Source organism: Esox lucius, chromosome 9, assembly GCF_011004845.1.
Source record: "Esox lucius isolate fEsoLuc1 chromosome 9, fEsoLuc1.pri, whole genome shotgun sequence".
NCBI lineage: Eukaryota > Metazoa > Chordata > Actinopteri > Esociformes > Esocidae > Esox > Esox lucius.
Window position 1 is genome coordinate 10433252 of NC_047577.1, and position 27399 is coordinate 10460650.

The 27399-nt window shown below is 45.8% G+C and overlaps 1 protein-coding gene across 1 annotated transcript; it reads right to left on the reverse strand.

Annotated features, from left to right (window-relative positions):
- Positions 1–2678: 2678 nt before the first annotated feature.
- glis2a (GLIS family zinc finger 2a) lies at positions 2679–26863 on the reverse strand. Its single transcript, XM_029122356.2, has 7 exons — positions 25849–26863; positions 10996–11188; positions 9457–9650; positions 8389–8574; positions 7923–8056; positions 7700–7818; positions 2679–6230 (listed from the first exon to the last, which is right to left on the reverse strand). Exons 2-7 carry the CDS (start codon positions 11162–11164, stop codon positions 5494–5496), a joined length of 1539 nt encoding a protein of 512 aa, XP_028978189.2. The 5' UTR covers positions 11165–11188; positions 25849–26863; the 3' UTR covers positions 2679–5493.
- Between the last annotated feature and the right edge of the window lie 536 nt (positions 26864–27399).

Genomic DNA, 27399 nt, shown 5'->3' on the forward strand with positions numbered 1-27399 from the left:
TAAAGCGACTTGGTTACCTATCAGACACGGGATGTCATCACTCAAACTGCTGGTCAAGGTAACCGCAGGTTTAATGTTGAGTGGTTTTTGAAGAAAAGGTGGCTAACAGTTAGCATACAAAAGAAGGCACTCTTCTGTTTTCCATGTCTGCTATGTGGTTGAGATGGTAATTGGTCAAGGACAGGTTACAAAGATTTGAAACATCTTTCTGAGAGTATTGCAAAACATGAGAGCAGCTGAAGTCATCTAGACAATGCTGTGAAATTGGGCTTACTTGGAAGGGTAAATGTCACAGCCCAAGTTGACAGTGCTTACAGGCGCTCCATTGAGCAGCATAACAAACAGGTGGAGGGAAAACAGATATGTTCTCAGTCAGATCATAACATGTATTAAACTGTGTAGAAAATGTGAAACCGCACTGCGGGGGTACAACGAGTCTGTGGACTCCCTGAATCCTGGAATATTCAGATGCATTTTCTAGACTATGTGTGAGGGCAATTCAAGACTTCAGAGGCACTATGATGCTCAGCCCATCTTCAAAGGGACATCAAGCACTGTACAAAATGAACTGTTGGACTGTATGTATGAAGTGTACAGGGAGGAGATAGCCAAGGAAGTGGACGAGACATAATTTGTTGACATACAGGCAGATGAGACAACTGATATCTCCTGTTAATCACAAATGGTGGTTGTGTTGCGATACATGTTGTCTGACAATACAGTGACAGAGAGGTTTTTGGAGTTTGTGGAAGTCAAATATAAAACTAATAGTATCACGGGTGTGCTGGAACCACTGAAGCTGGGAGAAAAGCGCATCGCTCAGTCTTATGATGGTGAGGCAACACCAAGGCCACTTGCTGTACGATGGAACTTTAAAAGAAAACTGTCAATGCAGTTTGGGAAAACCGCGCTGCGCTGCTCCTGTGTATGGAGGACATACGCACACAACCAGGATGAGATGAGGCCACCATAAGTGAGGCGTACGGCCTGTAAAAAAACTCTGGGACCGAGCTTTTCTGCAGCTCCTGGAATTTTGTTTCTTCCTTATGCCAGAAGTTTGATGTTTTATATAACACTCTGCAAAAACGGAGCATCCATGCACCTGGGATTAGCAGTGCGCTCACCCATTTAAAGGAGAATGTCCAGAATATGCGGAAGAACCGCCGTGCCACCTTTCTCTTCAAGTGAGCCCTCAGCCTTGGTGAGTGAAAGCATATTTTATCATCCCGCCTTTGTGGTGCTTGTTCGTGCATTGGTCATATTTTTGTGCTGGATCGATCGATATAGATGGTGACGAGTGTCAGTGTGTCCATGCTTATCTATTAAGGTTATTGTCATAGAATGGATCTGTATCCCTAAAAAGTTGTCTTTCCGCTTCGTTGTGGCCTTCAGTGGTGTTGAGCTCATTGCTGTTTGCGTATGGCCCTGTAGGCACATTGGTCCTGAGCTTGGTTGCATTCCTTATTTAGGTTAATTTTACATGTGTGAGAGAGGAGAGCAATTACACAAGAAGGTCTCTCTCTCCAGTATGTGTACTACAACACCTGATAGAGGCAAGCCGCTCTGTCGTTAGAACTGTCTTGTGAAGCCACGTTGTTAAATAAACACATCAGTAGCAAAAGGGAGTTTTGTAGCTTTACTGGTATGTATCCTATATTTTGAAATGGTTTGTGCCCCAACCAACTTTTTTACATATAAAAACGCCACTTCTACTTTCATTTTGTGAAGCGCAAATATTTCTGTGACAGGTCTTGTCCCACAAGATGACTTCGGGAACAGCATTTGATACGTATGAAATACTAGTTAATCCACTTATTTAAAGCCAAAACCTGATAAATACATTGCAATAAAGCGCAATCAGAATTACAGATTAATAGATCAGCGGCTATTTATTTTTTGGGTCCATTTGTGGTCTGGGGCTATCACCACGGGCAACCAGGGCTAACGACACCAGTGCTGAGTTGTTCAGTGTAACTCTTCCTGGCCTTGTTCGGTGCATTTGACAAATAAACCTTCAAACTTGAAGAAAACATGTAGCCTATTATTGTTCTCAAAAGGATACCTAAATCATATTTTATATGGGTCGGCTAATATTATCGAAGATATACTGTTCTTTGTTTTTACTAGCCACCCAACCAACCAAAATGAAACTCGCACTTCATCAGTTACTAACCTGCGCGCCCACCTTTGCTCGCATGATGACCACACAACAGAGGCGCGCAATTGTTATTTTCATTCAAAACATTTAAAAACAAAATCAAGCATGCAACGTGTCGTAATTATTTCTTTTTCAATTGAAGTAATCCAAAAGTAATCATACATTTTTTTCCAAAAGTATCTGTAATCCGATTACAATATTTTAGTTTGTAACATAACTGATTACAGTTACAGATTTTCTGTTACTTGTTATCTGTTACTCCCCAACTCTGGCTGTACATGTGATCCGTGGCTTGTAGTGAGTATCTTCTAGCAAAGTACTTCATGGGATCTGCTGAGGTGATAATTGGCTGGAGTCGATGAAATGTTTTCTGTTTTTCCAAATAGTATTTTAGAAATGCAGTATGTAACGCACACAGTCACACCCGCACACCAAGACACAGTGTAACAAACACACTGTCATTACAACCCAGGGGACTTGACCTCACACAGGTGACACAGTTATGCTACTAGATTTGTTCTTCTTTGTTTATTGACGTCATGTCAGTGTCAGCATCATCGTCATAGTTATTATTAACGACGTTTCCCAATTAAAACGTCCTCAGAATTTTCTTTTTAGCACACAGAGCTATGATGTCACCAAACACACCTTTTGGTCAACTCGCTGAAAAGTCAGCTTGACTCTGGGAAAATCTACATACATTTATACATTACATATGACATACCTGGTCTTCAATTTGCTGTTTGTATTTTCTGTATATTCACCTTTGACACATACAAGGCACTTGGACACATAAAAAAATACTGATGACAGTAATAATAACAGTAAATTTCAATGTGCAAATGAGGATAACATAGAAAACCTTTGTTCAGATGCTGGCCTGCAACAGATAGGCCATAGTCCAACATTAACCCTTTGCGCACATGTAGACTACTAAATACTAGATAAAATCAAAAAACAAGACAGTGAATTCTATCCCATTAGTGCTTCCTGTTACCGCCGAGAACGTCTTTACACTACGTTGGTCTTATCTAGATGAGTGACGGCCTGTGGCAAGATCTGCCGCAAAGACACATCTGAGGTCTAAAGACGATGTCTCGCTCAGTTTGATGTCTGGTCCTGATTCAGGGGACCGTAAACATCCATTCATATAATCATACGCCTTCCAGGCCCGGAGGCCGGGGCGCTTGTCGCGCATCTGTTGAGCCCCACAGCATACCTCCGGGCTTCTCCTTAGCTTCTCCTTATGTAAATATTTAAAAGAATATTGACACATTATGTAATTGTCGTTTAAATTAATTTGCCATCAAGACAAATCTTGTGGCCTAAATAGGCTTTAGACGGAACTCTGATTCCTCGTGTTTTTCCCTACTCAAACATGGAGTTCCCGATTCCAAATTATGAATTAGTAACTATATTTCCAGTAAACCGTCGTTGTGATGACAATGACTGGTGTGTACCATCTATGATACCTTACCTCTCGTGTTTGACTAAGCTATATGCAAACAGTATTATGACGTGAACCACCAGGATCAAACAAGAAATGTCCTATATTGCAACTGATTAAGCAATAAGCAAATAATATTTCATAAGCAGGTCCGGCTTTTTTAAGGAATGTCCCTGTGGCACAAAGGGTTAATGTGTCGTTTCCGAGGATGTAGATCCGGGTTTAGGATCCTTGTCATTTTGTGCGTCTCAAATGGCTCTCCTTTGCCATCTTAGTGCCCTACTGCTAACTATGAGCCAAGGGCCTCAGGTCCAGAATAGTGCACTACGATAACAAAACAGGAAGCAATTTGTGATGACGCCATAGTCACTTGAGTGTGGTGAGAACCGCGTCAGGATGTGGTAGTTAGGTACCGCAGTGAAGATCACCATTCGACATTCAGGAGCAATGTCACGTCTTTAAACAGGGAACCCGGCAAAAGGGAAGCGGGCCCCAAGCTTACACTCTGTCAGCAGACGCGGCATGTCTATTGGAACATTATAGGAATGTCCGCCGCTCGTGGGATACAAACATACAGGATCACGGTTCCTTTACATGGCATTCATTTCGAAGGTATTCAATTTGTTCACCAGTCAGCCCCCCACCCGCCCTGCGGCACAAAGGGCACCCTATTTCCTGCTTAGTACACTAGGTTTTCGGGAATACGCCTTACAGGGGTTGTGATGTACAACCAGACGTAACCGAGGTGTGTGACAGGTGCGGTAAGGTTGGTTGCGTAAGAAATCTGCCTTTTGCTATAGTGGTCCCGCGCACTTGTCCAGAGTCAAGGGAGGGACCATTATAGTCTAAAAATAACAAGCATACATTCATGCAGTTTCCGCAGTTGAGAGGAGTGAAAGGTGTGGGCCGTTGCCTTGTGAAACGTCAAGGTCTGGGTTTTTGTTACTGTTGCCAAGACACACCTCTGTCGTCATGGCAAACAACCTTGTGGACTATGTGGACAGTCCAGTCGAATGACACTGGAACTAAATACACTGTTCTGAGCTGAGGGGACCTGAGGGTAACCAAGAGTTACTGGAGTTAACGATGAACGTGTAAAAAAACCAAATTGTAACAAAAGAAACAACCTCCCTGGCGAAACTTTCATTTCCTTTCCTGCTGACATAGATGCATCGCTGAGGGAATATTCGACTCCAGAGGAAGTTGTAGGAGCCACCCATCTGAGAGCTGAGTAATTTAGATTTTGAAGCGACAAAAGCTGTGCTTGCTCTTAGGTCACGGCACTGATTTCAATCTGTTTGCATTTTAATCTCAGGCGCCCATCCCTAATAGGAATCATTAACATTGTTTCTGGGTGGAGCTGTATGACTGAGGTTGACCCTGAACACTGCCACCAAGGCAGTTACACTTTGGCTATAAGTAATACAGACTTTACGGGCTCTTTAACACCCCCTAGTGGAACGAACAGCTAACGACAATGTTACAACACTGTGGTCATCACAGAGGCTGTCCGAATGTTACATTCTGTGGTATCTGTGCTGACTGGTGCAAACCAAACACGAGTATGCTTTTAGATTTTGTATAAGTCATTAAAATTGCACGGTCCAAATTGCTTCGGTGGTGCCCATTGGCGAAAGGTCCATTGAAGATGTCCATGGGGAATATCCGAATTACTTGCAGGGAATTTAAAATACCCTTCAATTAGTCCTTAGATGTTGCCTTTCGGCAATGGAATGTTCAGAGCGTTTTAGTTGTTTTCCCGGCTGTAAAGGAAAATCCACCATTGACCCCCATATACCTGTTAAAAAGCACCTCGCCCTCCACAAATTGTTAGCTCTAAGGCATTGTTCAGTCACACACACACACACACACACACACACCACTTCCCCTAGCTGACCACAGCTGGTTTGAGCAGTAGCGCCCCTGGGGACTGAACCACCACCCAGGAGATAGGATCACGCGCTGCCCCTGTCACACTGTAGCCTCCTGCAGACAAATTCAGCACCTCATTCTCCCTCTCCCTTTCCTCCTCGCCTCCTCCCTCCTCCGCCCCCCATCTCCTGCTCTCCTCGCTGCCTAGCCGACCCAGCCCCGCCGAGGTCAACCCGAACATGGACGCGGCCGAGAGTCCGAACGGGAGCCCTAGCCCTCCACCACCCAGTGAGAACAGGGAGGCTCCAGGGTTCCCTAGTCCGCTGAGGTCCAAGGGCCCCCGTGGGCCACAAAAGGTGGAGAGGGGCAGGGAGGCCCCAAGACCGGACAACACATGGTGGCCCCCTAGAAGCGAAGCTACCGCGGCCGCCCCCGGGATGATAATATGGGTCCCGCCGACGTAGCCCATATCAGGGACCCCTCCGCCGCTACCTCCGCGGAGCCCCGGACCACCTCCTTTGAGGAGGACCCCAAATCCAGCCGAGGAGGCCCGTTCCTGGGTGGAGACGTAGTGTCCGTGGGCCTTGATGTGCTTGCGGAGGGAGCTGGGGTCCGTGTAGCGCTTCAGGCAGCCGGCCATCTTGCAGCAGTAGGGCTTGTCGACGTAGTGGGTGCGCGTGTGCTTGAAGCGGTCGCTGGAGTTGGAGTAGCGCTTGCTGCAGCCCTCGTACGGACAGATATACGGCTTCTCTCCTGGGGGGGGGGGGGGGCCAGAGGGATGGGTGAATGTTATTGTCCACAGTTGACAGTTTTTTTTAGATTTTGTAATGCCGGTGGTATTTTTGTATGTTTTTTGACGGGGTATTTTAGAAAAGGTGGGTACATTTGCCGTGTTGCACATTTAGTATCGCCATTTGTACTGCATTTGCCTCATTGCACATCTACACATTCCACTGGTGAAATACATACACTTAATACTTGTGAATGCGTGTACATTTTCTGCCCTACTCTATTTGCACTTCTGGTTAGAGGCTAACTGCATTTCATTGTACTGCTCTTGTACTGTTCAATGACAACAAAGTTGAATGTAACCTAATCTAAATCTGTCCATTTTACCAGCCCCGGTGAAATTCCCGGTTTTATAATGAGCAGAGGAGTATTCAGGGGTGGGTTTTGTGTTGCCTCCTGAATAGGACATATCAAATGTAACAGCTCTCCTGGTGGTAACGCTGTCCACTCAAATGTCTTCTGGTGGTAACACTGTCCACATCAAGTTACATTAAATGCAGTCGGACACTTACAGACAGGAACAGGGGATTAAACAGTGGATTGAACAGGTGCAGTTATCAGATAGCAGCGTCAACTTTAATGGTCAAGCAGTGTCAAGTTTAAAGGAAAAGAAGTATCAGGTTCAAAGGTCAAGCAGCGTCAGGTTTAACCAAGTCATTCCAGTCATTGGCAGCGACAAACTGAAAGGAGTGTCGACTGAAGGAAGTCCAGGCTTTAGGAATGATCAGAGTCTGGCACTGTGGTGAAGGGAGTCCAGGCTTTAGGAATGATCAGAGTCTGGCACTGTGGTGAAGGGAGTCCAGGCTTTAGGAATGATCAGAGTCTGGCACTGTGGTGAAGGGAGTCCAGGCTTTAGGAATGATCAGAGTCTGGCACTGTGGTGAAGGGAGTGCCAATTAACCAGGGAGTTAATATCTCACAAACAAGTGTTGAAGTGGGCAAAGGTCAACCGAATGGCTGTGATAAATCACACCAAACTTATGGAGCAAGACTAAAGACTGTGCTTTTATGGCTTAGTATTGGCAGGACGGTCATTTTTAAAAGCTTATATCTGGCAGCGTGGGTAAATGATGCCATATTGTGGAACACATCCAGACCTGCATTCTGGATTTCACTTTAGACTGCAGGTGGGTGATATGGTATTGAATGTGAGTGAGCTGTCCAGACAAGTCTCTGGACATTGGTAGATGTTGACAAACTCCAACTCAGGCCCAACCAGGACCAAGGTGTATAGAGGGCCTCACTTTAACAGGAATCTTTATCAGATTTGGGATTAAGTTTAGTGCTAGAGTTAGAATTTGTTTTAAGTTTAGGAATTAAGGGTTAGGTTTAGGGTTCTGGTGAAATACTAAATTTTTAGAGGTCTAAATTTGCCGGTCCTCACTTTGTGTGTGTGTGTGCGTGCCCGTGCCCATGTGTGTGTGTGTACTGACCTGTGTGTGAACGTGTATGTATCTTGAGATTCTCCAGACGAGAGAAGCTCTTGTTGCAGGTAGGACAGTGGTGAGGTTTCTCATTAGTGTGTGTCCTGATGTGGATCAGCATCTTGTACCTGGGAGAAACACAAACAAGGTGAATCATTTTCTAAATAGAAAGGCACCCGACATGGCGTGTAAGGCCCTCCCACCTACATTCTAATTAAGAAGCCACTCCCACCTGGCATTGAAGCCCCTCCCATTGCGGGCACACCCCTCCCAGTGGCAGCAGTACCCAGAATCCTTTTCGGGTTTGACATGGAAGTCATTGATGTGGTCCACCAAGTCCTGTAGCGTGTCAAACAGCAGATGGCACTAAAGAGAAGCGAGAGTAAAAGAGTATCAGAAAGAAAGAGAGGAGAAGAGAGAGAAAGACAGGAGAAGAGAGAAAGACAGGAGAAGAGAAAGAAAGACAGGAGAAGAGAGAGAAAGACAGGAGAAGAGAGAGAAAGACAGACAGAAGAAGAGAGAGAAAGACAGGAGAAGAGAGAGAAGAGAGAGAAAGAAAGGAGAAGAGAGAGAAGGACAGAGGACGTGGAGAGAGAAAACAAAAGAGCAACAGAAAGAGAAACGGGGGAAAGAGTCAATTTAGGCATTACTTGACACATTAAGTGTGACTTTCGCCACAGCACCTGCTAATCTAATACCTTCGTCCAACGACAGGCCAGCTGCTCATCTGACGAGGGCTCGGGAGACGCCAGCTTCTCCCCAGGTTGACCAATGAACATGGAGGACGGCAAGTTGAACCCCGCTCCTGTGGCTCCGATTGGCAGGAAGAACTGGAATCCCTGCGGAGAAGCACCACCTTCCAGGTAATGAGAATGAGTTGCTTCCTGAGAGTGAGAGAGAGAGAGAGAGCTATGTGTCAGCTAATGAATAAACGAGTGGTGGGTAGGTTAGACAACAGCACAGAAAGCAGCATAAAGAAAAGCAAAACAAAATTGTGGACTCCCACGAAACTATTGTGACAGCCCCCTGGAAAATGACCAGGGACATAGAACCGCACGTTGCCATGTTACACAGTTGGTTTTGTATAAAAACGTGGATACGCACATGGAAATAATTGAATAAATCAGCATGAAATTAGAATGGCTATGGTCTACTAGACTGAACAACTGAGTCACTAGAGGTGACTGTCCGCTTGGATGAACACGTGGATGACAGCGTTTCGCTCCGGGGCATGGCTGCGCCATTGCAGCCAGGAGTCCTGGTTCGTGCCACGACACTCAGGGCTCGGCGAGGTGTGAACTGGAGCCACGAAACAGGGAGGGGAGCAAAACCTGTGTTTTCTCACAACACCGCCCAGCGCTTTTCAGAGATTGCTTCACACTTTTAATGTGATGATCAAGTCCAGGGGGAATCATGTGAACGTCGTCTGTTCAATCCAGAGCTGGTCACAGCAACGCCCAGTGATCCCGGGGGGGAGATGCGTTGCGCCATGGAATTCCTAGCCACATGTAAGCCAGAGGCACAGGGTCTGCTCTATGTAGTCTGCGGAGGACAGCTCGCCACAGCTCGTCCATCTGTCCGTCTTCTATGCCCTCCCGGTGGTTCCAAATGTGATCCGGTGAATTTCACATTCCACACTGGTTTGACTCGGGAATAGGATCAAGATGGTTTGACTCAGAGAAGGATGGAGTTGGTTTTACTTGGTTGAATGATTTCCACCACTCTGTCACAAACACACAAACACACACATTCTCGGTCTAACTTACCCTGGAGTAGAGGGGTGTGGCTGGGCTGCAGCTGGTGGGGTAGTCAAAGGGGGAGGAGGGGGAGGGGGAGGGTATGTGTTGTGAAGAGGGGGAGAGGGAGGGCGAGGGGGCGTGTCGGGAGGAGGGAGACAGGCTGAGGTCCATAGCAGGGGGGTTGCAGGAGCCCGCCCTCTCCTGGTGGAACAGGGGGGTATCTGGAGGGGGGGGGAGAGCGTGAGTGAGGTCACGAAGGAGAGCCATGTACTGTTTATGAGCCACACACACTTCAACACTGACGCGTAATGGAAAGCAGTTATAACTTCAAATCAACATGTGCACACAAACAAGAGAGAGAGAGAGACACACACACACACACACACAGCCACAGTTTCCTTTTCACTCTCTCACACAGACTGACGCCACTTTCACATCCTTGGTTAGCCGTCATCATAATGTATTCCAGAGGTGTTCACAACAGGGCCGCTGTGCTGTCTGTCCACCCAACGTCGCAGCGCACAGCCCAGCCAGCACATAACCTTCCGACAGACCGGGATTTTCTTAAAACATATTTGTCTTCTGGTTATTCTGCAAATGCTTATCCTACATACGCGTGGGCTAATTTTACAACCGTTATTACCTTTGTCTAAGCTACGCTTACCACCTCTTCAGGCCCAACCTGTTTCTGTATGACAGCGTCGTGGCCAGGTAACGGCCATATAACAAGTTGGCGAAGACAATAACCTTTGTGGAAGTGTTTGCATGCATTTGTCACAGGAGAAAGAGGAGCAACAGCACCACCTGCTGTTATTTGAGCCCTGCCTGGAGTAGACACTCGAGTGCCTTCAGTAAGAGTTCAAACGTTAGAGACAAAAACAATACATAGGTTTACAAAACAGTGCTACATACGCTACCTGAGAAAATTGTTTTAAGTTATTTATGTGGACAGTACGTTTTTATTTGCTTGTAATCATTATATAAGATGAGAATAAATACTAATAAACATTATTGCTATAAAAAGTAACAAGAATTTATTTTGTTGCCGAAAGGTCCATTCATATCTTGTGGGACGACTTGAAAACAAACCGGGTCAGTTGAAGACAGAAAAATAGCGGAAGACCCAAAAGTCTGTCTGCATCTGATGGTAAGTACTTAAAGCTTGCTTCCTTGACGGGCTGACAGAAACCCAGTGAAGTGCTGGCTCAATATCTGCCAGAGTCATCAGGCAAGACAGTCCTGGTTTCAACCGTGAGGAGAGGTTCTACCAGGAACCATGAGACCAACAGTCTGCGATTGGCAGAGAAAATTACAAAATGCAGCCCATGTGAAAATGTACATCATTAGACACAAAACGCTGACTTGTTTTGGAAACACAAACACGGTTACTTTGGATTAGTTGAATGATAAATATGTATATGCCATATACTCAAACAAATTAACCCTTAGAACTTTGCCTAAATTAGGATATTTTTGAGAATGAACTCGCTGAAATCTGAGACAACAATACATTTATTGAGGAGAGTGTGTGTGTGTGTGGGGGAGAGACAGAGAGAGAGACAGCACCTGGGGAGGGGGGAGGTGAGGGGTAGGTCATCGGTAGGTTCCTGAGCAGACGTTGCCGCGTGGCACTGAGCGGGGCGCAGATTGAAGCCGAACACGCTCGCTTTCCCAACCTGACCCTCCCATTGGCCCGCGGAAGCTTCAGATCCAAAGGCTCGTCCAGTGACAGCATGGCGGCTGTAGTATCCCCACCCACCTGCAGGTGGGAGTAAATCATTATGCCACTTAGTGAAGGCCACGATCAATCAAAGAACAACAAAGAATCAAGCTTTCAACTAGTAAGGCAGGAGCTGTCTGAACCAACAGACATGCCAAGGCCCTCCTATCCAACAGACATGCCAAGGCCCTCCTATCCAACAGACATGCCAAGGCCCTCCTATCCAACAGACATGCCAAGGCCCTCCTATCCAACAGACATGCCTCGGCCCTCCTATCCAACAGACATGTCAAGGCCCTCCTATCCAACAGACATGCCAAGGCCCTCCTATCCAACAGACATGCCAAGGCCCTCCTATCCAAAGGACATACCAAGGCCCTCCTATCCAACAGACATGCCAAGGCCCTCCTATCCAACAGACATACCAAGGCCCTCCTATCCTCTTGGCAGTTCTGCATTAAAAAAAAAAACTATAGCCACATTCTGTACTACAAAGGGCCATTATAAACATGTTACCAATGCAATTGGGATTGTTATACACTGTAGATTAAATGGTATGTTACTGGATTATTATACACAGTACATTAAATGGTATGTTACTGGATTATTATACACAGTACGTTAAATGGTATGTTACTGGATTATTATACACAGTACGTTAAATGGTATGTTACTGGATTATTATACACAGTACGTTAAATGGTATGTTACTGGATTATTATACACAGTACATTAAATGGTATGTTACTGGATTATTATACACAGTACGTTAAATGGTATGTTACTGGATTATTATACGCAGTACGTTAAATGGTATGTTACTGGATTATTATACGCAGTACGTTAAATGGTATGTTACTGGATTATTATACGCAGTACGTTAAATGGTATGTTACTGGATTATTATACACAGTACGTTAAATGGTATGTTACTGGATTATTATACGCAGTACGTTAAATGGTATGTTACTGGATTATTATACACAGTACGTTAAATGGTATGTTACTGGATTATTATACGCAGTAGGTTAAATGGTATGTTACTGGATTATTATACGCAGTAGGTTAAATGTTATTTCAGTGGGCATGAATACAATAGCGTGACCCAGAACCACATGTTTTCCCCTCAGTAGCCACAGGCAATTAGCTGTAACATTCAGCCATGGCTCTGGGTGCATATTTCCATCAACAGTGGGAGGAGAGACGTTGGTCAGACGCTCTGTCTCACACGCAACAAGAGCTTTCCCACACATGTAACAAACACGCAACCAGTGAACACACACACTGCAGCTTGTACACACACACACACTCAAAGGCCCGTCAGACACACTGACAGAATAGGGAGAAGCCCAGGGCTGAATGCAACAGGAGATTTCAACAAATGCATGAAATAATAACAACCGACATGAACATGCTTCATCGACTGAGTCTGTCTGGTGCCAGACAACATATGGTTGGGCCTTTAACACACAAACACAAACACAGACACACACACACACACACACACACACACAGACACACACACACACACAGACAACTTTTAGTATAAACGTGGGGTCAACCATACACACTTCCCTGATGGACAGTGTGTGTGTGTGTGTGTGTGTGTGTTTGGAGCAGAATGGGAAGGACAGTCGGTGTCCATGTGGACATGGCCTTCCACGCTCGACAAACGCCTCTAACAGGCTGCCGTGTTGGGCCGACAGGTTGCTGTGAGAGTGACGGATGTCAGGCAGAGATGTCCTGGGGACCACAATGAGATCTACAGGAATAAACTCACTGCACTGGTGTGAATACGTCTCAGCCTGCCTGTGTGTGTGTGTGTGTGTCTCCGTTATCATTTAGAACAGATTCAATCTGAAGTCAGAGTTTGAGTAAGTTGCAAACACACACACACACATACACACTCTCTCTCTTTCTATTCTGCCTGCGTGCAAACTCACCACAGAGGCTCTGCATTCCATAAGAACCTCCTTAACTCCACACACACTACTATTCAGACTATTCACACACACACACACACACACACAGCTCTCCCTTCCTCTTTCCCTCAATGACCTCCCTCTGGGCCGAATGCCCAGGCCCCTTTACTGATCCCCCACCGTCAGCAAACACACACACACCTCTATATACATGCACACATACATACATACACACACACACACACATATGCATATATATATACACACACGTATATATACACCCATACATATGCATATGTATATACACACACACACGCACACACTCCGCGGTGTATCACACACCCTCAGATGAGCGATTCTTTCCTCCTCAGACAGGAAACCTCAGTTTCCCCGGGGGCCCTGAGCAGGCCTCTACCTCCTCCCTGCGAGTCTCTGCCCTGTCCTCAACTCCTTCTCCCAACCTCCTTTCTCACCTTCCTGTGGTGTTCCTTTACTCTATATTGGACCTCCATCATCATCCATCTATCCCACCTCCATCATCATCCATCTATCCCACTCTTCATCATCATCCACCTATCCCACCCTTCATCATCATCCACCTATCCCACCCTTCATCATCATCCACCTATCCCACCCTTCATCATCATCCACCTATCCCACCCTTCATCATCATCCACCTATCCCACCCTTCATCATCCACCCATCCCACCCTCCATCATCCACCCATCCCACCCTCCATCATCCACCCATCCCACCCTCCATCCACCCCTCTGTCATCCATCTCATCTTTCTGTCCATCCATCCACCTCTTAACGGCATGACTCCACTTGTTGCTCTTAATTCTTTTCTCCCTCCCCTCCGCCTGATTTCCTCCCTCCATTTTATTTCTCACCATTTACTACTTCTATTTCCCTCTCGGCCCGGAGGGAGAAACAGCAGACAGGAACCTCTTACCTAGCTGCCCCATTTAGATCAGCCAGAAAACTCCCTTACAATTTCACGGAGGCGGGAGGCAGAAAGCGAGAGAGGGAGGGTGTAAGAGAACGACGGAGACAAGAGGAGAGACAGAACATGAGACAGAGTACTGAGAAGGAGAGACAGGACGAATAGGAGTCACAGACACTGCCCCCCCCCCGCCCATTCCCGTCCCCGCACTGAGCTTTCCCATCACTCCCTCCTCCCTCTCCCTCCTCGTGTGATGCAATTTCACAACTTTTAGCTGCAATAGTTGCGCCTGCTGAGAAAGTCATACACACTGGAGTCGAGGGAGGGGGGGGGGGGGTAGAGAGGAAGAAAAAAGGGAGGGGAAGACATTTAGAAAGAGAGCGAGAGAGGGAGAGAGAGAGCTAAAGACAGAGCGGCAGTCTGAATGAGAACTAGCAGGATAGGAAAACTACAGACTCAGGCCAAAAGTTATTCTTTGTTCCTCGTCAAGTTTTAGGGACCCTCATCGCGAATTCTCCAAGTCCCTGTATCCCAAACCCACCGGCTATGAGCCACCTGTGCCCTGGTCATACCTATTAGAGTCAGGGAGAGAGATAAGACCAGATGTATGGCGGTCCTGGAGCAGACAGGGGCTCTGGCCTCAGATAAGTAGCCCTAGAGAGATCGTTGTTGCTGGGACGGAGGTGGAGGAAAGAGGGGGCTTTTGGAGGTGGGGGAGGGGAAGACGTTCCAAGTCATGCATTTGAGAAATGAGTACTGGCACGTGTATCTTTCCTGCTCTTGACAGTTTGGCCTGTCAATCAATCAATGGTTGGGACTGTTGGGTGAGGGGGCCGGACATTTATAGGGTAACAGCCCTGTTAATCAATCACTGTGAATGAGACTTTCAGGGAAGTCCGACATTTACTGTGGCAAAAGTTAAGGTTAGAAGTCAAGGTTAAGTTTAGATTAGTTTAGGTTAGCATTGTGGTTTGGGGTTAAGGTTAGGATTAGTGGTAAGAAAAACAGAATGTTAAGGGGAATACATTTGGGTCCCAGAAAGTCCCTAAACATTTCTTGTATGCTTCTGACAACTATATAACGAGGACAGAAATGGCCCCAAACGGTGGTTAAATCAAAAAAGGTTGCAAGTATTCCCATTTTGAGACTTTTTTCAGGCGTAAGAGTTAGGTTTAGGCAATCAGATTTTTCTATTCAGTTAGCATATAATATAGTGTGGCAGCCCCTCTGTCCCGCCACCAGCGGGTGGGTCCTGGCCAATCCGACACCTCCGTGGGCACCGGCGGGGATAACTGTTGGTCACCCTGTCCTTCTCAGTTCGCAGAGGGATGGGACCCGACGCCGCCAAAGCCCAAAGGAGAGGTTCCCGCCAAAGGGCTCATCGTTAATTTGGAAGTAAAACAGGACTTTCTCCAGTCCAGTCTACAGGAAACTGACAGGCGTAGAGGCAAAACTTTTATGTTACAGTACCCTTTGATTTTCTTTGCGTATTCTTTTTCTGTTGTTCATTTTTCTCTAGTTACTTTCCTCTCTCTCTCTCTCACACACTCTCTCTCTCTCTCTCTCTCTCTCTCGGGAAAGAACCCTGAGTTGGACTTCTACCCCTTTGAGAGTTACATTACACCAAAGATCTGCTACCCCAGTTCCTTTTCTGGCTCGGTTTTATTTTTATTCCGCCAGTCATTTGTGTTCGTTTGGTTCGACCTTCAAACTGTTCATGATAGGTTATGATTTAATCTAAGAAGTGAGGTTGTCTACGCTGTTTACACCCGAGTGTTTGAAAATCGTAATTCAGAATTGCAACTGTAACATTTGGCCAAAAATCTATGATTCAATATTATATCCAAATTATGCAGCCCTGATGTTGAGTCCAGTTAGACAATGTTAGGAAGACATTTTAAAGAGAGGGAGGAGTGAAGGAGGACATTTTAAAGAGGAGAGGAGGACATTTTAAAAAAGGAGAGGGAGGAGAGAAGGAGGACATTTTAAAGAGGAGGACATTTTAAAATGGTGAGGGAGGAGAGGAGGGCCTTTTTAAAAGGAAAGGGAGTAGAGGAGGGCATTTTAAAGAGGACATTTTAAAGAGTAGAGGAGGACATTTTAAAAGAGGAAAAGGGGAATGGGAATACAGGAAGAGGAAAAGAGACACAGAGAGAGAGAGAGAGAGAGAGAGAGAGAGAGAAATAGGAGACAGGAAGAGGACAACATTCTAAACATCTGACATTAATTAAGGCCATGAGTTGACACGAAAGTGACAGCCTCAACCAATCTGTGTGTGTGTGCGTGTGAGTGTGTTCGAAACAGACATTATTGTTTATCTCTCTTCTCTTCAGCGGCGATTCTCCTCTGCTTCTGCACTCCTCCCTGTCTCCTGTTCCCTCCGTTTTCTCCTTTCTCTCACTCTAGGGCGGCGACTCCTGTCCCTCTCATGTGGGGCACCCCCCACCCCCCCCCCCCCGACCTGACCTCCCTCCACCCCACTCCCCACCACTTGGCAGCCAGACAAGGTTAACACAGAGAAACCACTCTAACCCTGCCCCCCTCCCTCTCATTTCTCTCCCTTCCTAGTTCACAGTTTTTTTTTGTTTCCCTTTCAGCCCCCTCCCTGATCCTTTCATCTTGCCATTCTCCGTTTTCGACAGAGAGAAAAACTGAGGGAGAGAAAGGAAAAAAAGAGAGGGAGACAAACAGAGAGGAGGAGAGGGAGAAGGGGGGAGAAGTTACACCATGAGAGAGAGATGAGAACCAGAGACAAATCGCCACTCAAAAAAGTAGTGAAGAAGGAAATAGAGAGATTAAAGGAAAGAGGGAGGGAGGACAGTGGAGAAAGAAGAAAAGGAGGAGGGAGAGCACCTTAGTCAGATGGCACGGAGCTCGGCTGCACAGAAACTACAGTCCTCTCCTGACCTAACGTTGCAGGAGTTAAGAGTCAGGGAGAATGAAAGATGGAGACAGGAAGTCCAAAAGCAAGAGTGACGAAGACAGAAGGAGAGGGAGGAGGAGGGGGAGAAGGAGAGGGAGGAGGAGGGGGAGAAGGGGAGGGAGGAGGAGGAAGTCAGAGAGAAGGAGGGGGGGAGGGAGTGGGAGATGAACCCATATTGTCAGGAATTCATTTCCCTAGACAGAGCCAGACCCACAGCAGGCTGAACCAGAGGCCTCTTGTGTTTACTTCTTTCTCCACCGCCCCCTCTCACTCCGTTTCTTTCTCTATCCCTTTTTCTCTCCTGATCTAGGAGTCTATTTAGACTACAATGGTTGTCGTTAAAAAAAAACCATTCAATTGAAATAACATCAACACAGTTCATAAATACAATTTTCTATGCACACTGGCAATAAGAAACTCTTGCTGCACCCTAAGGCCCAACATAAATACACATGCAGCCCGTTGGGCCGGTCCACTGACCTGGGGGGCCTGACACTCGACCCCTGGTCCACACAGGAATCGCAGGACAATCGAGCAATGTGCAGACACAGAAGCTTGATCCATTTCCAAAAGAATTGTCTTCCCACTTCTCCAAGTCTCCAGGTGGGGCTCTGTCCAAAATGTGGCACACACTACTTCGGATGGTGGTGTCTCTAGCTATCGACATGTGCAGGTCTACACCCCAAAACAATCTAGCATCTTGAGTCTTCCTCAACGCGTTGTGTAAGATGTAGCATGATATAAACAAGCCCTAAGACGTCGCAACTCCAAAAGTTATTGTTGCTGGTGATAGTAGAATTGTTTTGGTGCCTGTGTGAGATGTTTTTTAGTTGCCTCCTAACGACAACGGAGCTGGAAGGACTTTGGACAGAACCAGACATCCTGTGTCACTCCTCATTCCACATCAGTGATACACAATAGGCGAGACGTCATCTTTGGACCTCAGTGTCTGGCGAAATATCGGTCAGAGAAGTGTCCCGTGTTCCCTCGAAGGGCGATGTTCGACAATAACCATTTTAACCCGTTTACATTATGAACAAAGCGCCTCCGAGGCAAGTTTGGCAACAAGTCCCGTTCATCTAAATTAAACAATTTTAGCGTAAAGTGTAGAAATGCTCTTTCTTTTCTCACAGCATCTGAGAAGCTTCCTCTCTCTCTTTCTTCCTCTCTCTCTTTCTTCCTCTCTCTTGTTCCCTCTCTCCCCCCTCTCTCCCCCCTCTCTCCCCCCTCCCATCCCCCCTCTCTCTGTCATCCAGACCTCAAACACGCAAACACATGCGCTTCACATTCCTTAGTGCAGAGCTGCAGATTCACCCAATTTGTTTCCATTGCTGCACTAGTGTGTGTGTGTGTGTGTGTGTGTGTTTGTGTGTGTTTTCAGGGGGGGGGGGGGGGGGGTGTAAGTCAAGTGAAGCCAGTAAATAATAACCAGACCCAGCTGTAACAGTAGAGTCAGCTCTCACTCATCCCCTGTTCTCTCACCCACACCCCACACATCCCTATCCCACTCTCTCTTTTCTTCCTCCCGCTCTCCCAACATTCATCCCTCTCTTCCCCTGTGGGGTGACTTCAGCAGTGTAGTGAGAAAGGTGAGGAGAGATCAAATTAAATGAAATGACATTCGTCCCATGCTTACTGAACAACAGCAGGCCTCACCAACAGTTAGACTAGCAAATAGGGATGCACTGATACCACTATTTTTACTCACATTTGGGTACTTGGGTGCCGATACCGAGTACCGATACCAAGAATTCAAAGCTGCTCTAGGTAAATTTTTTACGGGAAAAAAACAAAGGTTTGGTTCCTTATAAACATGTTGTAGACCGGGTTCTGGTGTTTCCATGATTCTCTCGTCTTTTCACTTGACGGAAAAGTCAGTTATCGTCACCTATATTGATTGTTATTGTATCAATGTCATTCACGAATGAAAGAAGAACGAACGTTGTTGAGGCGTGAAATGAAATAGCTTGTCAGTGTAAAGTTCTTCTTCAATCTCACTAGCAATTGCTCAGTTCTTATGACTATTCCAAGTAGTAGATGGATACTAGTAGGCCTGTTACTGGCTAGTTAAAACGGCCTGTGGTGTGTGTCCCAATCAGTCCCAATACTGGCATACTAGCTTACTCAACAATAAACAGTACGTACTTCACCATCCGCGAAGTACGTACTTGTAGTATGTAGTATGCGATTTGAGATTTGGCAGATATATTGAATTATTATGCAATTGGGAGCAGCTAGTATACAATTGGGAATTTTATTCTCCCATGATAATGACTATTACCATCAAAATTTCACAATATCAATAACCGACAGTGGCTGGTCATCCAGTGCAATGAACTCAGCAGGCCTCTGCTCTTTCATTTTTTTTGCCCGCGGGCTGTCTCTGGGCATCTTATTTCACTTCTCCAGTGTTTGCTGCCTGGTTCTGCGCTGCTCCTTGAACTCCGTGCTGTGTTGTGTCTAAAGATGTTTGATCAAATTATTTGTGTTAAATTAGTGTTTTTCCTTTACTCCTCTTGACAATTTAGAGCTTGCACTCTGCATACTTGTGTCATTGCTGACATCTCCGTCGTCCGCTCTACCAATCTGAGTTCTATATTCTATATTGATGCGGCCAGAGGCGACAGAACCATCGAGTTTCACTTAATGTTTCCGTGACGTGGTGTCGGCGCGTGGTATCGGCATATTTCTATGAATACGAGTACAAGTACATGAGCCCAGTATCGGCCCGATACCCAGTACTGGTTTTGCCCCATCCCAACTAGCAAATGTTCACTTATGGGCACATTTTTTTTCTAAATTGCTGGTGGAATTAATAAACTAGAAACAGAATGTGGTAACACAAGGAATCCAGTTCAGTCCGTGTATATTTGAACGGTAACACAAATTCCATTCCAAACAGTAGCATAAATCCTGTAGCACAAGTTGTTTTGTCTCTGGGATTTGAGATGAAACAAAGAATCGCATTTGGTCTGCTTAAATTTGAAGGCATTTGCATTAATAAACTGTGTAGGAATTACAGTCCTTTTTATAAGAAGGAATTACAGAAATTAACATAATCTTAGATATAGGTGTCATATTTTGTACCTGGTTGCAAATCCTTTGCATTTGAAGACTGCCAGAAATCGGTGAGTGACCCATAGAAATCACCAGAAGTTGGTTATCTTGCTCTGCCAAACCTCTACTGTAGCCATCTTCAGCTCCTGTTCATTTGGGGTATTTTTGCCTACAGTCTTGTCTTTAGCTTTAGCAAGGGAGACGCAGGCTCCATTCAGGTCAGGTTATTGTCTTGGCCTGTCTAGAACATTTCACTTTTTGTCCCTGAAAATCTGATTGCTTCAGCGGTGTGTTTGGTGTCACTGTCCTGCTGCAAAGTGAAATGCCCTCCAATGAGTTTTGAGGGACCAGCAACAAGATATTTCTGTTAATTTAAGAATGTATCCTACCGCTGCCATCAACAGTTATATCATCAATGAAGACAAGTGAGCCAGTTCCAGTGGCAGCCATACCATGCCCAAAACATACCTCCACCCTTGGTAAGACAGTTATTTTATCCTCCACTTTCCTCTTGCCATCACTCCGCAACATTTTAATATATTTCTGCATCGTGATTGCCATCATGACTGGCATTGACACTTTGGTCCTCACATTGTCAGACACAAGCATTCAAATGCAAACGCAATGCCAAGAACCAAGACTAGACGTTGACTCTCCTGTGCTTACACTAATGATGCAAAAACAATTCTCTAATAAGACACAGATGAGAAGCCAACTGTCAAAATACTTTTGTCCCCATTAAAACGAGAAGCATGTTGTGAAGTATGGTGGTGGATGTGTGATGTTATGGAGGTTTCTCCGTCTCTCCAAACAGGGCCCTCTCAGACTATTTACGATACGTGGCTTTGTATGACAACTTTATTTCAAATGGACTCACAAATCAGACGTCTCCTGTTTGCAGATCATACATGGCTTCTGTCTACAGCAGCGCCTATGCAAATACTGTCGCACGTAGGCACTGACTGTGAATCTCAGCAAGACAAAACATCTCCTTCCCCCCCGCAAAGAAATCCAGATGCCACAACCGCAAACGTGAATACAACCTAGACACCATTACCCTAGAGCAAACAAAGAATTACACCTACCTCAGCCTAAACATGAACACCACAGAGAACTTAAACACGGCTGGGGACGATCCAAGACACATGGTGTGAAGGGCCTTCTACACTTTCAGAGAGAACGGAGCACCAGACATTCAAATCAGCATCTGGCTTACATAAAGAACCTATTGACCAGCATTGTTTTAAGGTCCATCCGCCAAAAGGTAGGTCGTTCTCAAAATGTGAATTATAAAGACCTCATCTACAGGGAGATTAACCTGGAGAGGAGGGACCCTTGTAAGCTATTTGGCTCTGTTCACAGACTCCTACGGACCCCACAGAGCCACATGACAGCGACAAGGTCAGACATTACTAAATCATGAGAAGACTAAAAGATAACTATTTGACACTGGAAATAACCACTTCAAAAAGGGTAAATGCGAATGCTACCTTTCCCTAATTAGAGAGTACACAGTGGCAGAATACCTGACTATTGTGATAGACCCAGAATTAAAAAAAAACCTTGACCATGTACAGACACAGCGAGAACAGCCTTGGAATCAGTCTTTTTTCCAAAGCCAGGTGTACTTATGTGCACATGACCACAAAATGATGTGAAAACATTAAGGAAAAATATTTCCCACAGGTCACGTATGCCCACTAATACTTGAAAACAATCAAACATCTGTTAATAACAATACAACAATTTGCTATGACAGCAGAGTTATTACATGACATGAGCAAAGAGAAACCAATGGAGCACAAGCAACATCCTACACATAACTAATAACCCCATTCATTCACACTAAAACTATTTCATATGGCTACAACACTGTACATAGCTAATAGCCTGACTGATATTGATGGATCATCCTTGTGGTGTATATAATTTCTGTTAAGAACTTTTGTTTTTTGTTTTTGATTTTTGTTATTTATTAATTTTTCTTATTTTCCATTTGGCTTGGAAATGTAAACAAACGTTTCCCATGCACATAAAACCCTGTAAATAAGGTTTTTTGTTTAGATAGATAACACAGACAGACTGGGGTTGTTGTTCTCTTGGCCTCCAGAGATGGTAACACTGTGACATCACGGGAATCAGCTCTCTCTTTCTAATCATATTTTCTCTTACCAGATGTATTTTCACTCTCCCCGATCCTGTCATACCCTGCTCCTTGCCTTTCTCTCACTCCCTCCCTCCCTCCCTCCCTCCCTCCATGTCTCTCATTTTCTTTCCACTACCTCCCTCTTTCTCTCTTTTATCCTCCCTTGATTTTAGGGTCTCTACTAGGCCCCTGCAAATATCACTCCTTAAATACAGGCCCGAAAGACAGGAAAAAGACAGATGACAGGAGTTATAGGGGAGAGGGGACAATGAGTCGGAGGACGGGTGAGGGGATAGAGATAGGAGAAAGAGGAGGAGAAGGAGGCGAGGAAAAAGGAAGGGAGAATGGGCTGAGTATAGAGGATGGAATGCCTGAGAGGGACAGTGAGGGCAGGGGGAGATAAAACGAAGGTGAGAATGAGTGGTGGGTGAGGAGGAGGATGACGTGAACAGGGCGGGGAGTGAGAAAGGAGGTGAGAAAGAGAGGTGGGTGAAGAGGAGGACGGGGTAAATAGGGCAGGGGGAACGAGAATGGAGGTCAGAAGGAGAGGTGGACGATGAGGAGGAGGATGGGGGTACAGAGGGAGGGTGTTGGGGTGGGGTTGCGGAATTCCGTCTGTGTTTGTTTTGGAAATGAATACACAGACGCACAGCTCTGTGGAGAATAAAGGAAAGACAGACGATTGGGCGGTTTTTTGAAGAGGGAGGGAGCGAGGGAGGGAGGGAGGGAGGCATGTTTAGGGAAGCCTTGGAACCTTCTGGAATGTATAAAGACCCACACAGGTGATGGCATGTACTTAGTATGTATTGGGGGAACCTGTGTGTGCACGTGCGCGCGAGTGTGTGTGTATGTACATGTCTTACTTTACTTGTGAGGACCAGATGTCCTAATATAGTAACCCATGGTAAATAAATTGCCTTTTTAGGCCTGGGTTTAAGGTTATGGTTCTAACTAATGAGGTTTAGAATTAAGGTTAAAGTTAGACACTAAGGGCTAGGATTAGGAATTAGGTTTAGATATTCGGGGGTTAAGTTTAAGGGTTAGAACAAATGGGGTTTTTAATGGTCCCAAAAAAAGTCCTCACAAGTATAGTAAAACAAGTGTGTGTGTGTGTGTGTCTGTGTGTGATTCCCCAGCCCAGCCCTACAGAGAGCAAGAGGAGGTAAAGGAGACATTCCTGGGGGGAGCAGAGAGAGGCAGTCGTTAGTGGTTAGAGTCTAACGGGAGAAAAATGCCTGGTCTTAGTCTGAGCCAGAGTAGAACACACACACACACATTAGAGCCAGAGGGAGGCCAGCTTTCCTCACTCTAGCTGGTGTGTGTGTGCACGTGTGTGTGTGTGTGTGTGTGTGTGTGTGTGTGCATATGTGTGTGTAGACTCCAGTAATGGGGAAGGTTTTTATAACTAGCTAGTTGAACCCATTGAACTCTCATGTACAAACGGGGAGTCAAAGACAACATTGCATTGCACACCCAGCATAGCACAAAAAACGTACGCACACACACAGAGACACATACACACACACCATTGCCCATATTACTTTGCTAGAGCTCCTATAAGCGTACAAAAATGGCACTCACATGCATTGTTGTTTAAAACCCATTAGCAATTGTACACATAGGCCTTCCACGCTTCACACACTTTTTCTAGACACCTACACATACACTTTGCCTTCTTTTGCCCTCATATTGAAAATGGCTTTTCCATGACGACTACTCACCCACCACCAGGACCCCTAATGCCCTGTATAGGGAAAGGTACAAGTCTGTCAGACTGGTGAGGCTGAGTGCCTGTCAGAGTGGTGAGGCTGAGTGCCTGTCAGACTGGTGAGGCTGAGTGCCTGTCAGAGTGGTGAGGCTGAGTGCCTGTCAGAGTGGTGAGGCTGAGTGCCTGTCAGAGTGGTGAGGCTGAGGTTCTGTCAGTGCGGGGAGGTTTGGGGTCTGTCAGTGTGAGGAGGTTGAGTCCTTGTCAGAGTGGTGAGGTTGAGGGTCTGTCAGACTGGTGAAGTTGGGGGTCTGTCAGTGTGGTGAGCCTGAGGTTCTGTCAGTGAGGGGCAGTTGAGAGCCTGTTCTGTCAGTATGGTGAGGCTGAGGGCCTGTCAGAGTGGTGAGGTTGAGGGTCTGCCAGCCTGGTGAGGTTGAAGGCCTGTCAGAGTGGTGAGGTTGAGGGTCTGTCAGTCTGGTGAGGTTGAGGGTCTGTCAGAGTGATGAAGTTGAGGGTCTGTCAGTCTGGTGAGGTTTAAGGTCTGTCAATATGATCAGGTTGAGGGTCTGTCAGTGTGGTGAGGTTGAGAGTCTGTCAAAGTGATGAAGTTTGAGGTCTGTCAGTCTGGTGAGGTTGAGGTTCTCTCAGTGTGTTGAGTTTGAGGGTCGATCAGTCTGTCAGTCTGGTGAGGTGGGCGGTCTGTCAGTGTGGTGAGGTTGAGGGTCTGTCGGAGTGGTAAGGTCTATTGTCTGTAAGTCTGGTGAGCTCCAGAGCTGTCCTGGCTGTGATCCTTGAAGGATTATATTACGATATTGTGTGTGTGTGTGTGTGTGTGTGTGTATGTGTGTGTCTGCATGTCTGTGTCAAGGTCTGTTACAGGCCGTTGCATCATGTGCTTCTTAAGGGCTGCTTTGGCTAGGAGACTAGGCCTGGAACGAAGCTGTTTCTCTCTTCCTGTTGTGGAGATGGTGGGTGTATCTACATATTGTAGGTCCTCTCAGAATCCTTGTGAAGTGTGTGTATGTGTGTGTAGTCAAACTAATGGCCAACATCGACATGGACTGCATGAGCACAGCAAACAAAACATACTCAAACACACACACACACACAGACACACACAGTCACACTAATCAGTCTGCTGACAAGGCCTGGTTGTCCAACCAAACACGTTCCCTGTGTTTCACTATGACCTTTTAGTTAATCTCATTCTGTGTGTGTTATAAAGCCGACACTATGTCCACTTTAACTGGATTTAGGCTATAAACTCAATCACTCACAAAACTCGCAGCTATGTACCCTAATCTCCAATGTTCTACTGCTAGGGCTAGCCTATGCCATAGTAGGTTTGGCCTACTCGCTGGGCTACTAGTTTGCTGCTCAAATGAGAGCCATTCGAATGCTCACATTGTTTCAGAGAGCACGAGTATAAATCGGTCTATATGAAGGGGAAAGATCCTGCATACTGATAATCTGAGTCACGCAGTGTCAGTCACCGCGGGCAAGGTCGTGCATGGCCTCTCACCTGCGATTACACCTTTGACAGAACACTGCGCGTGCGCACTACTTCGGTTGGCTGAATACTGTACAGCATACTGTCTGGCTAGATTGACACTTGGGCACACATTGTCACACATTCTAATATTTGCGTGGCATTGTTCTTTTGATGAGGTAGCCTGTGATAAGATGTTAAAGAACTAATATTCGATACAATAGAAAATCGTGGCATGGCATGTTGAAGACAAGACAAAATCATTTAATGAGCAAATATGTCACATACAGACAGACTGCATAACGGACCGTGACATCCAGTCTAGACCCTATCAAACCGCCACTAAGCATCTTCTGCGGGTGTCCTCTATCACGAGTCCTGGGTCAGGCAAAAACAATTCAGCTGAATTCTTTACAGGCTACGCAGACTAATAACTGTTGCACTTATCACAACAACGTATCATTTTAATACAGTATCCTAGGCTGTGTGTGTGTGTGTGTGTATGTGTTTACCTTTTAGAAATGCCTGTAGTCTATCTATCCACAGAACGTGACCGTAGTATCCTTGTCCGCGCACCTCGTCTGATGTCTCCTGTTCTGTCACTTCTCAGTAGCCTATTGTCTCGATGTGTACTCAATCGTTTCAAAAGAGAGAGATATAGGCCCAGAGAAGATTGTCTGATTCAAGTGTGAAGTTTGGTAGGTGTTTTTCGAACCATTGTCGATATTATAAACTGTTTATAACAGATTGGACTAAGAATAAAGAGAAAGACATACAAATTCACCCCAAAAGGAGTTCGAAAATCCAACGACGCGCTGAAAATAACTCGTGAAGCAGAAAAGAAAACTCAGCGTTGAAGAGACTCGCAACTATGTTATTAAATAATGTCAGTAGTGACATTCGTCAAAATACTAGCCTATACGTTACGATAAATGATAGCTTAAAGCTTGCGCTTTTGGGTAGAAGGTGCATCGCTTAGTTACGACGCTAGTCAACTGTATTCTCCGTAGGCGGTCAGTCATTCCCCTAGTTGTCTTGAGAAGTGGGCGGGGGCGTCATCTGTCTGTGTGGGTGCGCAACTAGCCAGCGAGATGGAGAGACCGGAGAGGAGATGGTGGCGGTCTGTGCCAGATTGGATCCTGTCTGTTTTTTTTTCTCCTTTCCCCTTCCACTGTTCGCTTCCAGCGGTTGTCTCTCACGATTTGTACTCCAATCGTCTGCTTGCCCCAGCTGAGCCTTGCGTTTCTCTCCCTCTCTCTCTTTCCTTTTCTTTATTTTCTCGACTAGGCTACACCCCACAGCAGGAGACGTGACTGTGTGGTTCCAGCTTCCCCGCGGCCCTCTTCTGCTTGCGTGTACACACCCAGTCCGCCCCTGTTCCCCTCACGCCGTCACACCACCACCATTCCGCTGATCGGTTAAGTACCAGCCCCATAGCAGCTATACCTCCCAGATCAAGCCTCCTTAACTTCTCCGCTCAGGGTCCCGCCTATCATTTCGAAGGTTGTCCTCGGCTACTTTCCAATTTTTCCTTCAAATCTACCCCCCCCCCTTTCACACACACACACACACACGCACACACACACACACACACACACACACACGCATACATTTACCCAGATTCACACACACGTTTTGCCTCCTCTATTTTACAAATAGTTGTTTTTCCCAAGATGTTCCTGGAGCATTAATACTCTGAATAAGACCAAAAGCTGCGTTGGATGGTTCAGTCTACCATCTGCTGGTCGAATGGTGCATGAAAATTCTCTGTTTTATTTTTTCAGTTATTAAAAAATATTTATCAAAATATATAAATGTAAAGAGAGCCTATTCCATTGGTCCATTATTGTCTAAAGAGCTATACAGATTCATGGATAGTCTAGGCACATGCCCTTCTGAACTAATAACTTTTTACCTTTTGGTTAATAGGACTGTTAAATATGCTTATGACAATTTACCTGGGCTATAAAATATTTTAACAGGACTATTAGGCTCTAACAGAATAGATAAAATATTGCTTAAATTGTACATGTATTAGCCCGGTTTGGAACTAACAGAAAATA

Coding starts and splice junctions, on each gene's coding strand:
- glis2a (XM_029122356.2), bottom strand. CDS start 11,164: ATGCTGTCACTGGACGAGCCTTTGGATCTGAAGCTTCCGCGGGCCAAT. Junction 9,651..10,995: donor CTCACCTCCCCCCTCCCCAG/GTGCTGTCTCTC, acceptor CCCCCCCTCCAG/ATACCCCCCTGTTCCACCAG. Junction 8,575..9,456: donor CCACACCCCTCTACTCCAGG/GTAAGTTAGACC, acceptor TCTCACTCTCAG/GAAGCAACTCATTCTCATTA.